Source organism: Cynocephalus volans, chromosome 1, assembly GCF_027409185.1.
Source record: "Cynocephalus volans isolate mCynVol1 chromosome 1, mCynVol1.pri, whole genome shotgun sequence".
In the NCBI taxonomy this organism is placed as follows: Eukaryota; Metazoa; Chordata; class Mammalia; order Dermoptera; family Cynocephalidae; genus Cynocephalus; species Cynocephalus volans.
Window position 1 is genome coordinate 253,817,656 of NC_084460.1, and position 14,929 is coordinate 253,832,584.

At 31.5% G+C, this 14,929-nt stretch overlaps 1 protein-coding gene across 1 annotated transcript in view; it reads right to left on the reverse strand.

The window, feature by feature from the left end:
• Nucleotides 1–14,304, reverse strand: part of CALCRL (calcitonin receptor like receptor) — a 45,316-nt gene extending 31,012 nt beyond the window's left edge. Inside the window, exons 1-5 of the mRNA XM_063115346.1 lie at nt 14,251–14,304; nt 11,840–11,978; nt 9,185–9,295; nt 8,977–9,089; nt 7,473–7,564 (exon numbers count right to left, since the gene is read on the reverse strand). Coding sequence (XP_062971416.1) covers nt 7,473–7,564; nt 8,977–9,089; nt 9,185–9,295; nt 11,840–11,978; nt 14,251–14,304 — 509 coding nt within the window. The remainder of the gene's footprint in view (nt 1–7,472; nt 7,565–8,976; nt 9,090–9,184; nt 9,296–11,839; nt 11,979–14,250) is intronic.
• Nucleotides 14,305–14,929: the final 625 nt, after the last annotated feature.

The following is a 14,929-nucleotide window of genomic DNA, read 5'->3' on the forward strand; positions in this document are numbered from 1 at the left end:
CTATAAGGGAGCCCCAATCAGACTGACATCAGACATTTCATCACAAACCCTAAAAGCCAGAAAAGAATAGGATGATATATTCAAAATACTAAAAGACAGAGATTGCCAACCAAGAATACTCTACCCCGCAAGGCTATCCTTCCAAAATGAAGGGCAAATAGTATATTTCTCAGACAAACAAAAACTGCAGGAGTTCACTACCACACGACCACACTTACAAGAAATTATCAAGGGAGTACTGGGTTTGATACCTGAAAAATAACTACCACTGCCATAAAAACTCAAGAAAAATCAAAATCCACTAGTAAAATAAAAATGCCAAAATGAAGAGAGAAAAAAAAGTTTATCTATAATCCAAGGAACCAACAAATACAGAAGACAAATAGTAAATCAAAAAGAAAGGAACAAAAGACACTTAAGACATCCAAACAAAAATCAATAAAATGCTAGGAGTAAATCAACACTTTTCAATAACAACTCTAAATGTAAAAGAATTAAATTCCCCAATCAAAAGACACAGACTGGCTGACTGGTTTAAAAAGGAGGACCCAACTATATGCTGCCTTCAAAAGACCCATCTCACCTATAAGGACTCACATAGACTAAGAGTGAAAGGATGGAAAAAGATTTACCATATGAGCTGGAGTAGCTATTCTTATATCTGATAAAATAGATTTTAAACTACTAACCATAAAAAGAGATAATGAGGGCCACTACATATTGATAAAAGGATTGATCCATCAAGAAGACATAACAATCATAAATATATATGCAACGAATTTTGGACCAGCCAGATTTATACAGCAAACTCATTTAGACCCAAAGAAGGAAATAGACACTAATACCATAATAGCAGGGGACCTGAACACCCCAATATCAATATTGGACAGATCATCCAGGCAAAGAATCAGCAGAGAAACACAAGATCTGAACAAGACTCTAGACCAATTGGACTTGGCAGATATCTACGGAACATTCTATCCAACAACATCAGAATATTCATTCTTCTCATCAGCGCATGGATCATTCTATGGGATATATCACACATTAGGATACAAATCAAGTCTCAACAAATTCAAAAAAATTGGAATTATCCCATGTATTTTCTCAGACCACAATGGCTTAAAATTAGAAATCAATAACAAATGAAATTCTGGAAACTATACAAACACACGGAAATTAAACAGCATTCTACTTAATGACATATGGGTCCAAGAAGAAATCAAACAGGAAATCAAAAAATTTATTGAAACTAATGAAAACAATGATACATCATACCAAAACCTGTGGGACACTGCAAAAACAGCACTAAGAGGAAAATTTATTGCATTAAATGCTTACTTCAGAAGAATGGAAAGATGGCAAGTTAACAAAGTAACACTTCATCTTAAAGAACTAGAAAAACAAGAACAATCCAAACCCAAACTTAGCAGACGGAAAGAAATCATTAAGATCAGAGCAGAATTTAATGAAATTGAAACCCAAAAAATGATACAAAAGAACAATGAATCAAAAAGTTGCTTTTTTGAAAAGATAAATAAAATTGAAAAACTATTAGAATGGCTAACTAAAAAAGAAGAGAGAAGATCCAAATAACAAAAATTAGAAATGAAAAAGATGATATTACAACTGATACCTCTGAAATAAAGGAATCATTTGAGACTACTATTAACAACTATATGCCAAAAATTTGAAAATCTGAAGGAAATGGATAAATTTCTGGACACATACAAACTACCAAAACTGAGCCAAGAAGATGTAGAAAATCTGAAAGACAAATAACAATAAAAGAGATTGAAGCTGTCATCAGAAGGCTCCCAACAAAGAAAAGCCCAGGTCCAGATGGATTCACAGCAGAATTCTACCAAACATTCCAAGAGGAATTGACACCAATTCTCTTCAAACTATTCCAAAAGACTGAAACAGAGGCAATCTCCCAAACTCATTTTATGAAGCAAACATCACCCTGATACCAAAACCAAGTAAAGATACAACTAAAAGAAAACTACAGGCCAATATCCTTGATGAATATAGATGCAAAAATCCTCAATAAAGTACTAGCTAACAGAATACATCAACACATATGCAAAATTATACACCACGATCAAGTGGGATTCATCCCAGGGATGCAAGTTGGTTCAACATATGCAAATCAATAAATTGATACACCATATCAATAAAATCGAACACAAGAACCATATGATCATGTATATAGATGCTGAAAAAGCATTTGACAAAGTTCAACGTTCATGATAAAGACTCTCTATAAGTTAGGTATAGATGGACACTATCTCAACATAATTAAAGCCATATATGATAAACCCACTGCCTATATGATCTTGAATGGGGAAAAGCTGAATGCTTTTCCTTTAAGAACAGGAACTAGACAAAAAAAAGTTGCAGGATACAAAATCAACATACAAAAATCAGTAGCATTTCTATTCTCCAATAGTGAAGATGCAGAAAGAGAAATCAAGAAAGCTTGCACATTTATAATAGCCACCAAAAAAATAAAATACTTAGGAATAGAGTTAACCGAGGAAATGAAAAATCACTATGATGATAACTACAAACCACTGCTGAGAGAAATTAAAGAGGACACAAGAAGATGGAGAGATATCCCATGCTCTTGGATTGGAATAATCAACATTGTGAAAATGTCCATACTATGCAAAGTGATATACAAATTTAATGCAATCCCCATCAAAATTCCAATGACATTTTTCTCAGAAATGGAAAAACTATCTGGACACATTTATATGGAATAACAAAAGACTATACATAGCCAAAGCAATTCTGGGCAAAAAAAAAAAAAAAAAAGCTAGAAGCATAACACTACCCAATTTTAACTATACTACAAAGCTATAATAACCAAAACAGCATGGTACTGGCATAAAAACAGACACACAGATCAATGGGATAGAGAACCCAGAAATTTATATAAAAATATAAGCCAGATTTTCTTTCAGTTCCTAATTATAACAAATTTAGTTTATGTGTGTAAATTGCTTTTAGCTTACAAAATACTTTCACAAATACTAATTTTCCTGATAGTGATTTTTTAAAAAATCATTTATTCTAATCCTCTTTATTAAATTACTGTTTCATTCATAGGTTCTTGGGCTTGGAAGAAGCATTAGAGATCCTCAAGTCCATCTATGAACCAGTTCAGGGATCACCCACTGTGACATTCCTGAGAGGGTGACATCTAATTTCTGTCTGAAAACCTTCAGTAACAGGAAGGTCAAATAGTGGTTCATTACATTAGCTGTTTAGCTGTTTGTTTGTTTGTTTTTTTAAATTGAGCCAAATATATTTTTTGTCTAGGTTATTATACAAACTCTATTCCCAATTATAATCGTTTAGTTTCTCCAAGTCATATATTGTGCCCCCATATTTTGTCTTTTTCTGGCCTAACATTCTTGGTATTTTGATACCCTGAGTAGTTGATGTTATTTTCTTCAATTCCTTCACCATCCTGATAAGCCAATTCTTATGGCATCCTGTTTTCCTCTTACATAATGAACCTGGTGAATGAGTGATCTGATCAGAGCTTTATAATTAAATACTGGACATTTATTGGTATAGTCTGGCTGGCTGCATGGTTTTCGCTTGACAGCCCCACTATTGCCTCATTAATTCACAGTGAGCATTTGTTCCATTAAATCTTAAGTCTTGGGCTTTTTCGCATGAAGAAGCTTTGTTAATTTTGCATTTGATTTTATGGAACTGGTGCAGGGCTTTGCTTATATCTTTGCTAAATTCCAACATGTTTAGGGCCATAAGACATGAAATTGTAAGAGATCATTTTTCTCTTTCTGACTATTGGTTTTGGCAAGCAACATAATTGCTATATTTGTTAACTTTATCTCCTTCAGAAATTTAATGGGTTTGGATATTTTGGCTTATCACATGCAAAATTAAAAAAATGAATATAATATCTGAAGAGTCTCAGCTGTGTTAGTTTTTAATTTGTAGAGATGTTGGTCCCCCAAATAGTAATTAAAATTTTACCCCATGTCCACTGTAATTAATTGCAATTTCAGAAATACTACAATAAGGAATTCAGGAAGATTTCACTGAGGAAGTGATGCTAAAGTTCAGCACGAAAGATGAATACATTTAACTAGGCCAGGGAAGAGGCAAACAGAACAGAGTATGTTAATGATAATGATTTTATATGAATTATGACAAGTCTAAAATTTTTAAAGCAAATGATGACAAAATCAGATCCATATTTGATCAAGATCTTTAAAATACTATTCCATCTGCCTTGTTTAGAATTGAATGAAGAGCAAAATTAGATTTATTAAAGCTAGAAAGGACAAGACTGGAGGTGATGGCAGCAGAGATGAAGCAAACTGGATAGAATGGAGGAATTTCAACAAGTTAAATCCAGAAGGTATGAGGAAAGAATGTTAGGAAGGAAAAAGGAGAGGAAAAATGTCACAGATGACTGGTGATATCATTCAAGAAGATGGGTCACTCTGGAAGAAAACTGGCTTTGGGTTAGGAGAGGTTAGATATTATGAGTTTTTTTGAACATGTTGATTTTGAGATGCTTTTCAGATGATGTGTTTCAAGAGCCATGAAATGATATATACCCTTTGACCAAGATATCCCAAGACTCTGGGAATGTAGCCTAAAACAATAGTGCAAAATATGGGAAAAGTTATGGCTGAAAATGTCCATTGCAGTGTTTTTTATTAATAGAAAAAAATGGAAGCAAAGCTAATGTTCAGAAATGGAGAAATAATTTAACTTTTGTAAACCCACTAACTGGAATATTATTTAGCCATTTAAATGGTTGTTTTAAGAACTAGTGACATATAAAACACAAATTATATAATGCTAAGATAAAATAGGTAAATATACTACAATAAAAACTGCAAAAACAAATGAATATAAAATAAAACTGAAAAAATATAAGAACTTGCTTTATAGGATGTAGAATTATAGGTATATTTATATATTTTCTTTCTTTAAAAATTAGTAACATGATTATATTGTTTTCTATTTTTAAAGAGTATTGTAAATTTAAGAGTAAATCTTGTTTCTCAAGACTGGAGTTTATTAGTTTGTTTTTAATTAAGGGTTGCATTCTTTTTCTTTAAGTTTGAAAGATTTAAAACTTGTAACTTTTTTTCCCCAAGATTTGTAAGACGGTCTTCAAACCCTTATGATTTATATTTTGTGCCATTAAGGTAGAGACTAATCTACTTTATACTTTGTTATGGTCATAAGGGTCTTCAGGTTAAGAAAAATCTTTTTTTTTTAGCCAATATTAGTTACATTTAAATTGATGCATGTGTTTGTATATGTGACAGAAAGGTAATTTTCATGAACTAAAAATCTGAGTTCTAGAATACCGCATAGATTTTAGGGCAGTTAGTTGTATCATTTTAATGTATCAATTCCAAGGGTCAAGAGAATCATATTTTCAAGTTTAGACACCTTATATTTTTAAATTATAAAGATTTTGTTTTCAGGAATAAAGGAAAACATAAACTATATCTTGAACTGTTTACCCATTTCATTAAGCTAAGTAAGAATTTGAAATTTTAATTCCATTTTGTGTCCTTAAATTCACTAAATTAAATATTAACCCAATTTTATTGCCATATTTTTCAAATAAGTTTATTAGCATCAACAACATAGTTTTACTTTGTCAATTAGTATTAATAATATATCATTGTGGACTTGAGAATTTTGTTTAAAAATTGTCACTTTGGAAAATTGATTATTTTCCATTCTTTAGATTTGACATTTTAAATCTATTAGGCAAGTATAGTATAGTGAAGTTTCCATATTCCAAATATAGCATTCATTTAAAAAAACTTGTGAAGGCTAATAATATATTCAAGAGTAAAGTTAGGCTGTCCATAGCAACTGATGTGACATAACTAATTATAAAGGCAGTGACTGAGAACTGGCAGTTTGTTTTGAGCAAGAAACTTTGGATAGCTTGTAAACTATAGTATAGTAAATTTAATTCTTTAAGAAGCATTTTTTATATTTAAGATAAAAACTCTTTTCAACTAATTTTGCTACAATTTTATGCAATTTATTACAAAAAAAATGTTACATTTAAACATGTTAACAATATTTAATTAGCTTTAGTCAGACCAGATTTTTGTCAGTTTCTAATGGTGCCTAGATAATGTCATAAAACAAAGGTGCTGTTAAAAAGCATTTTTGTAGATTCCACAGAATAACTGATGTTGAGGATTCTTAAGAAGCTGCAAGTTTCCAAAAAATATATAAAGGCAATTCTGATGCAATCTCTAGATCCCATGATTTTGAACCCATGAGAGATAATGGTTTGATTGGTTGGTTTTTTATTTGATATACTCTGAATATTGGATAAACAATGGGCTAAAACCTGGTGCTCTGTTGCATACATAACAAAAATCCAACTGTCTGATAATATCTAAATTCGGATTATTTTAATGTGCTGCTATTCCATATAGTTCTGTAGCTACAAATGCTCCAAGATGACTATTGATGCTTAAAAAGCAAAAGAGGAAGAAAGAGGAGGAGGCAGAGGAAAGGAGGAAGAAGAGGAGGATCACAACAATGGTGATGAAGATACAATAAAGTATAGTACTTTCTCTTGTCACTATGCATGCTACAATTACTGGTAGTGATGACAATTATGAAAACCATGTTAAGGTTTGAATTTTACTTTCCTATAAATTCAAAAATTGCTTATTGATGGAGTAATTAATGAGTGCCAACTCTCCCCCCCAAAAAGGAATAAATTACAAGTAAAATTGAAAACGTAGTATAACCTTTTTAAAGATGACCCTCCAAACCAGGAAAAATAACCTACCTATAATATATTCAGATTATATTTTCAATAATATATATTAAATGCCATTGCTATTATTCACACAAAATTCTGGTTCCTATAATGCACATGCATAGTGACATTAAAATTGAACAAAAAGTTGAACACTCAATTAAGACGACCTATAATATTTGATGGTTATTAAAGCAAATACAGGGCCGACCCCGTGGCACACTCGGGAGAGTACGGCGCTGCAAGCGCAGTGGCCTCCCGCCACGGGTTCGGATCCTATATAGGGATGGCCAGTGTGCTCACTGGCTGAACGCGGTGCGGACGACACCAAGCCAAGGGTTGCGATCCCCTTACTGGTCCCAAAAAAGACAAAAAAAAAAGCAAATACAGTTTGGTTTACATATTGGTTTGGCTCCCTTCTTATTACATGATTTTGTTCTTTTATGCCTACTAGTTCTGTAAAATTGGGCTTAAGGTATTTCATCAATCTCCTCTCCACATATGTTACAAAAAGTTCAACACATTTCAACTTATTTTAAACATCCAACTTATTTTAAAAATTATGTCATCTACATTTTGTATATTTTTCCAGCATGTGACATAAACTTGCACATGAGATTGCATTCACCAGAGACAATTAGTAAATTTAAAAAAAAATTTATGTACTTACTTGAAATAAAAAAATATGCCCAGTGAAATAAGAAGTGATGCAATAGATAATCCATGTCCGATTATAGTCAGGTAAAACAAATTCAGTGCAGTCTATAATTTGTATGAATAAAAAAAATTAGGCTTATATCAACACTATAAGTATCTATAATCCTGCATGTTTAGAAGCTCAATTGAATAAATTCTGTTTTTACAAATGTGATCTGATAGCCTTACAGTGATCAGCTTGCAAACAAATAAATACTTGAATACATCTGGAACGAAGAATATCTGTGCAAATTTATCAAATGACTTATCAAAATTTATAAATTATATGCCCTTTTGTTTAAGAAATTATAAGTCATGTATTAAATCTAAGAAGTAATGTATTTATTGATCTATCTTATATGATATATGAAACCAGCATTTTATGTTGTGTGCACCTTAAATCAAATGCTACATGATGATTTGTTTCGTTTAGACTTAAACATCGGGTAAGTCTTTCTTTCCCAGCTGGATTTCTCTTTTTCCTTTGACAAATTTGAGGCCCAGAGACAAATCTCAATATGGTAACTTGTAAGATCCTATGATCTGTACAAATATGTTACAACTTTCTCCTGGTTTTGGCTTTTTCTCTTTTATTTTTGTCTGTATTTTATTTATTTGTAAACTTTATTTTATTGGTATATTTTTATAATTCTCTTCAAACCCTTCTATGAGTAAGCAAGGACTATATGACTTACAAATATAATAATAGCTGCAGTTATCAGGAGCTTATTGTATGCTATTCTTCTAAGTATTTTCCTTATATTATGTCAATCCTTATGAAAACCATGAGAGTAGAATCTATTGGTATCCCCATTTTACACATGAGAGGACTAAGGCAGAGAGACACTAAATGATTGCCCAAGGTCACACAGCTGGTAAGGGGCAGAAACAGTAGTTCAGATATCAGGACTCACAGTTTTAATCACTGTAACAAACTGCCTCTATAAACACACATGTGCAAATATATGCAGGCATTTTCTATCAATGCTGTATTATCATGACAAACTGTGATTTACCTTGACTTTAATATGTGGTGTTAAAAATGGGAATGTGACTGAGAGTGGCATAACACCCACTCAGAACAAAAGCTTTCTACTGAGGAACAGGTAGACTATTTAAATCTTGTTGGGCTTATCCTGTTTACTTTAGCACAATTTCAGGGGTAATTCTAGAAATTCCATCACCAGTGAAAGTTTTCTCTTTTGTTACACTTTCAAGATATGTTTTCTTTAGAAAATTTGAAACCCCAATACTGAGACATTGACTTGTGAATATACTAAGGGGATTGCTTCTTCAGTGTAATGACAGAATCAATGATAATTATTTTCACAGATACTTTTCTTGATTGTTCTCCTCAAACTATATTATGAAAATATTACAATGGAATAAAGCACTGACTAAATGTTCTCCAATACTTTATTGGACAACTGTTCAAATAGATGGTGTAAATTAAATTTCAATTCCTAATTATTACATACCTTCACTTTCTCATGTGTGTTAACATTGCACTGAGTATAATTTGTCCATGTTCTGTTGCTTGCTGGATGTCTAAACCAGTTTCCATCTCGGTCACAGATCTTTGTAACTTTTTCTTTAAAATTAAAAAGGAAAAAAACCTGTAATTTGATTTACTGGGGTTTATTAAATAGATGCCAAGGAGATGTGTAGATAAATTTCATCTTTTACCTGAAGGATCGAAGTCCTGAAAGTAATCAGGGCAGAGCTGCATTGATTCCGTTCCCGCCGCAACATCATTCCAGCACAGCCATCCATCCCAGGTTCTGTTGCAGTAAACGCCTTAAGGGGGAAGCAAAAATCAGAGATAACTAACTCTCTTTAGTTATACATAAAGACATAAGTATTAGGGATGGTTTCGCACTGACATGGAATAAAGGCTATCTACTAAAAATAAACATGTCACATAAAATTTGTAGAAATTATTTTGCTTTTTCACCAAGTAATTATTAGAATAACTAGTTTCAAACTTTTAAATTTAGAAATATCTATATCTATCTCTCTATATATAAAGTTCAGATTTCCTTCTAATTCTCAAAGATAGCTATTTGTTCAATACATCAAGTGGACTCTGCTGGTTGTCTTTAACCAGAAGGTAGGGATTAATTAGTGGCTCTGTACTTGGAATTCAAAAATTGGATACTTGAAATTCAAACATAGGAAATCGGAAACATGTTTTGCTTGAGAAACTGTATGCTTAGGTCAAGGTGTTAGTATTTTCTGCAGCAAATGAATAGTTCTATATTTCCCATTTCACCATTATAACTCTGAAGTATACTTACTTAGGCCCAAACATCAAATTCTAGGTTGTCCTTCCTTTTCTTTTCAAATGGGGTAGAATTTTTAATAATTTCACATTTCTCCCAGCATGAAGAGAAAAAGCCTCTTATGTTAAAAAATATGAATTTTTAATTATATATATATATATTAAAAAGTTTTTTCTAAGGGCATAGAGAAATTAACCAATCAATGTTCCAATGTTATAACAATATGAAATCAAAGATAGTTATATAACTTGTCAGGTCTAGATAGAACACTGAATGCTCCATGAGACATTTATTACTTTTAACAGATTTGGACAGCAGTCTCAGAATTAATGTAGCCCTTACGAAAGTAAAAAAAAAAATTCTGATGGACTGAAAGTGTAAATCATATTAATATAAAGAAAACACAACAAAAGCACCTCAGATAATCTGTTTTCTTTCCTCTGATTTTCAAACAATTATTTAAATAATTTGAATCCATGTATCACTAGATGAAATACACTTTGTGACCTACCAAAGAAAATTTTCTTGAGATAGTTTTAGAAAGCATCTCAAACATATCCATATCACTGCTCCATTAGATAGACTCTAATTAACTACAACACTTGATAGATTGCAAGGCCCAGAATTTTTCAAATTGTGTTTTATGGCATTTGAGTGAAATATGAGAAGGTATTTTATTAAAAGATATTCTGTGACCAAATGGATCTCAGAAATATGAAGTTAAAATAAAGATAGTTCTTTATTACAAGACTTCCTAGGGTACTTAAAATTACAAAGTGCACGATGAAGCTCCAAGAAGAAGACATATTATGCAGTGATCCTGAACTCATTTTACCACAGGATTATTTTATTATGAAACCTTTACAAAGATATTCCTATTGTTCAATAATTAACTTTAAAACCTACTTTTACATATATCTACATGATTTGGAAGGGGTTAGTTCAATAGTTTCAAGCTAATGACATCTAGATTTTAATGGAATAAAGTGAGAAGCGGGATCAGTTAACACAGAATATGTATGTAAATATTTTAATTACTGATAATTCACCCCCTATTGACCTGAATCAGATGATTTGTCATTGTCTGACATATTACAAAATATACTTTTAACTACATAAATATAACAGTAATATTGGGGCAGATATAATATCTAAATTCTTCTCCAAAGATTAATAAATTATATTGTTTATTTAAATTAGGAGGCTAAAAGCTGTCCAATTAACAGTTACAAATATTAATATTCTACCTTTAACATTTCATTTAATACAAACATTGTATGTTCTACTATAAATATTTTTCCCCAGATTTTAAGATCTTGGTTTCCTCTAATGGTTTAAAAAATAGAAATATCTAAAGAGTCCTTACATTTTACTTTGTTTCACTGTGAGGTTTGCATTTGATATTTTGAAGATAACCCCTTGTTTAGGATTGTGAGATAAAATATAGGATTTGTTTCTGTTTTTGCTAAATTTGGCAACTCCACTTGTGTTACTCGTCTTTAAATTTCAGAATCGAGGCAAATGTCTGGTGCTTAGCAGGCCCTCAATAAAATTACATAAAAAGCAAAAGAATATGTTAATGGAAACAGAAGCACTTAGACTTTAGCCTTCTTTCCAAGTGTACTATGCAAAGTATATGGATTATGCAAAAAATAAACTTTTGTATTTATCATTTTATTATGCAAGCTCCTAACAAGGCAGTGGTGTAAAAAAAAAATACAAATTACATGAACTGAAGGTTAACTGTCACTGATTTAATTAAAGAATTGTATCGTGTGAATATTAATACGTATTAGATATTTTAAATATCTTTACACCGTAAAAAGAATGATACTAAACAGATCACTGTCACACATTTTTTATTAAACTTTTTAAAAAGGAGCAAGATAAATTATTTCATAAATGTTGTTCAAAAGTCAATAATTAAAACTTCACATATACCAGAAAACTACCAACTAACTCACTTCTAATAATGGACCTAAGGAACAAATAATGATATAATAGGGTAGTTTTCTTTTAAACATGTCAAATGCTTTTAGAATTAAAAAGTCACATTTACCTTCTGTTTGTTGAATAGGGTCTTGCATAATTTTTTGGTAACATTCATACTGAGCTGTCATAATTTTATATCTAGTAACCCCCAACTGAATTGAGTCATCAGGGCTCTCACTTTCTCTTTCTGCTGCTGTGACAAGAATCTAAGGGAATAAAAACAAAACAACTTAAGAATTGTGAAAATGTCATTGTCAGAGGCAGTCTGTCACAGTGGAAAACAGCAAATGCAATGATGTACTAAATGGTAAACTGACTCTCCAGGCAAAAATCTCTGATTTGCAGCATTTGCCAATTTCCATGTTATAAATATCCCCACCATGTCCAATTTCAAACCACCAAGGAGACCTCACACCAATTGCACAGTTGGTAAGCACAATTAGCTCTCAGAGGCCTGTGGTAGCCTGCTCCAGGACATCTCTAAACATGTTTTCTGGAAATAGAGCTGTATTTAAAATTCACCTCAACATTTTTTACATGTTCTGTTAATGTAGGCTAGATATTTATTGTCTCCCCCCCCCCCACCTCCAAGCCTCTGCTTTCTTATTGTAAAATAGAGTAAAATAGCATCAAGATAATAGAGGGGATATACCTGGCACATGAAAAGTACTCAAAATTTTTGTCATTGTTATGATATTTTGATAATCAAAATAATAATAAAATCATTTATGATGCTGCTAAATATTTTAATTTTTTTATTTTATTGTGTGCACATCAATAAAGGTTTTGCACAAGTTATATATTTATGTTCTTCCAATTTAGTAGCACTATTTTAAGCTTCAATTCTACTTTAATTTGTACGTGACTTTTTTCTTGATTGATAATATAAAGCCTAAATGAACTTTTCTTCGGTCTATATATGTCTTTTCCGTTTTTGCATGACTTCTATTAACTCTCCTCCACAAGCAGTTACCTTCCCACTCTTCTTTTGTCTCCCAATTCTTGATTTTTTTCTTTTCTAGCAGGAAATTGAACTTAGTAAAATCAAAATAATAATATTCTGTCACTGTGTAACACCATTCAAATTTCACCATCAAATGACAACATTTAAATTAGTTGCTTCATTCTTTGGTTTTAATTTCCTAACAAAGAATTATGGCGAGGTTGTGCTGCAGAAGTAATAAATGGAAATTTAGAATTTCAAGGAAATTAGTATTTTTAGAAACAACATACTTCTCATTCTCATCAGGAAGATAGTAGAATTGCATCAATCAGTATCATTTTTATTCCACTTGGAACAAAGACTCAAATTTACATACTGTCTCGCTTGAATTCAAAAGAAAGAGTCATAATGCCTTAAAGTACAGTAATCAGATTGGTAAACTGTCACAGGAAAGCAGTGAGCCTGTGCAGCTCCCTGCAACACCCTCACTGGAGGGTGTGAACTGAAGTAAAAGGAGTCCTCTTTCTCAAATGTGAATCAATTTAAAGATAACATCTAAGAAGTGCAGAATTTGGACGGCTCCTAGACTTGAGAATGTTTTCAAAAACAAATGCTGACAGGAATGTAGTCTTGTTTTGGGTTATTTTTTTTTTTCTCTCTCTCTCTCATTTAGGTTTTGGTGTATTTTTCCTGAGTTTTTAAATTTCAGTCTTTGTGGGGTTTGCTTGGAAACACCACAGGAAAGTTCTTGGCTGGCATAGAATTAGATCAGATTATGTCTCCCAGTTTCTCATACATATAATGAGATAAGACCACAGTCACTGGTTTAATTTGAGGCAGAGAAAAGTATAAATAAAACACTTCCATAAATAAAAATTAAATTAAATGGAGGCATATGACTCCTCCAGCAGAGCAATTGATTTCTGGTCTTTTGTCTACCTTTCACCTCTGCCCCACATCCCCAATATATACACACAGATGCGCACACTCATGTGCACACTCACTCACACACCTGCCCCAAATTAAGCATTAATGCCTACGTATGGGAATAGATGGATGAGAAAATTAATTTGAAATACACAGCATGGTTCTGAAGTGCCTTTCAATCAATACATGTCAATCGATTGGCAGAATGGGAGAAAAATCAATGGGTTGTAATCTGCTTTTTTAACAGATCGAACTTAGAATCATCAAATCTGGCTGAACATATTTCATTTAATATGTACTACTGTACTATAGAGTCATTCTATTTTTTTTCAAACTCTGATAATTTCTTTCCTCTGTTTTGCACATTTGTATACATTGATCTTCCCCATTCTGACCTCCCACACACACTGCCCCATCATCCTATACCTGTTATAAGACTAAATGCATACACAAATCCCTGTTGATTGGATATAAAAATGCAATTAATTTATACATCCAATAACTGCTTTAATTTTGTTGTTATTCACCTTTATCTATTATAGGTATATTGAAAGCAAAAATAAAAATAATCATATATAAGGAGATAAATTGGAGGGAATTATGCTTACCATAAAAAAATGCAAGAGCAACAGAAAATACAGGATACGCTTTTTCTCCATCATTAAAGACAAAATGAAATATGCTAGATAATAAAAATCGAACTGCAATAGAAAATGAAAGAAATATAATTCATGATTTATGAGATAAATGTAGATGGTTCTCAACAGAAAATTTCTTTTAAAACTACACATTAATTTTACTTTAAGAATTTGATAGTCATAGGTATAACAAATGTTTAAAAATAAAAGCATCATGGCTTATAGTACTAAAGAGCTTAATAAAATACATTTTAATTTAATTTAATTAGACTTAACAGAAAAGCTTCTTACCTATATATTTTAAGTAATTAGAAAACATCTTGCTTTCTTTGCCTTTACCAAAATTGGGATAAAGTGATTAAAATATTAAAAATAAAGAGCTTTACATGAAAATATTAACACAAATTTTGATAGCATATTTTATTCTAACGCTTATCTTTATTTTCTATAAGGATTAATCTCATTTTTATTTTTCTGATTCTTCAGTAATTTAAGAGGGAAAATTGTTCTCAGGCCAATTTCTTGAGAATCGACATCCATATATCATAAAAATGTCCTTATAATTTAATAGAAATTATTCTGCCTTACAGGAAATCGATTATTTTACTAATCAGGAAATAAAAGATTCCCTAAGTTATCTACATTATTG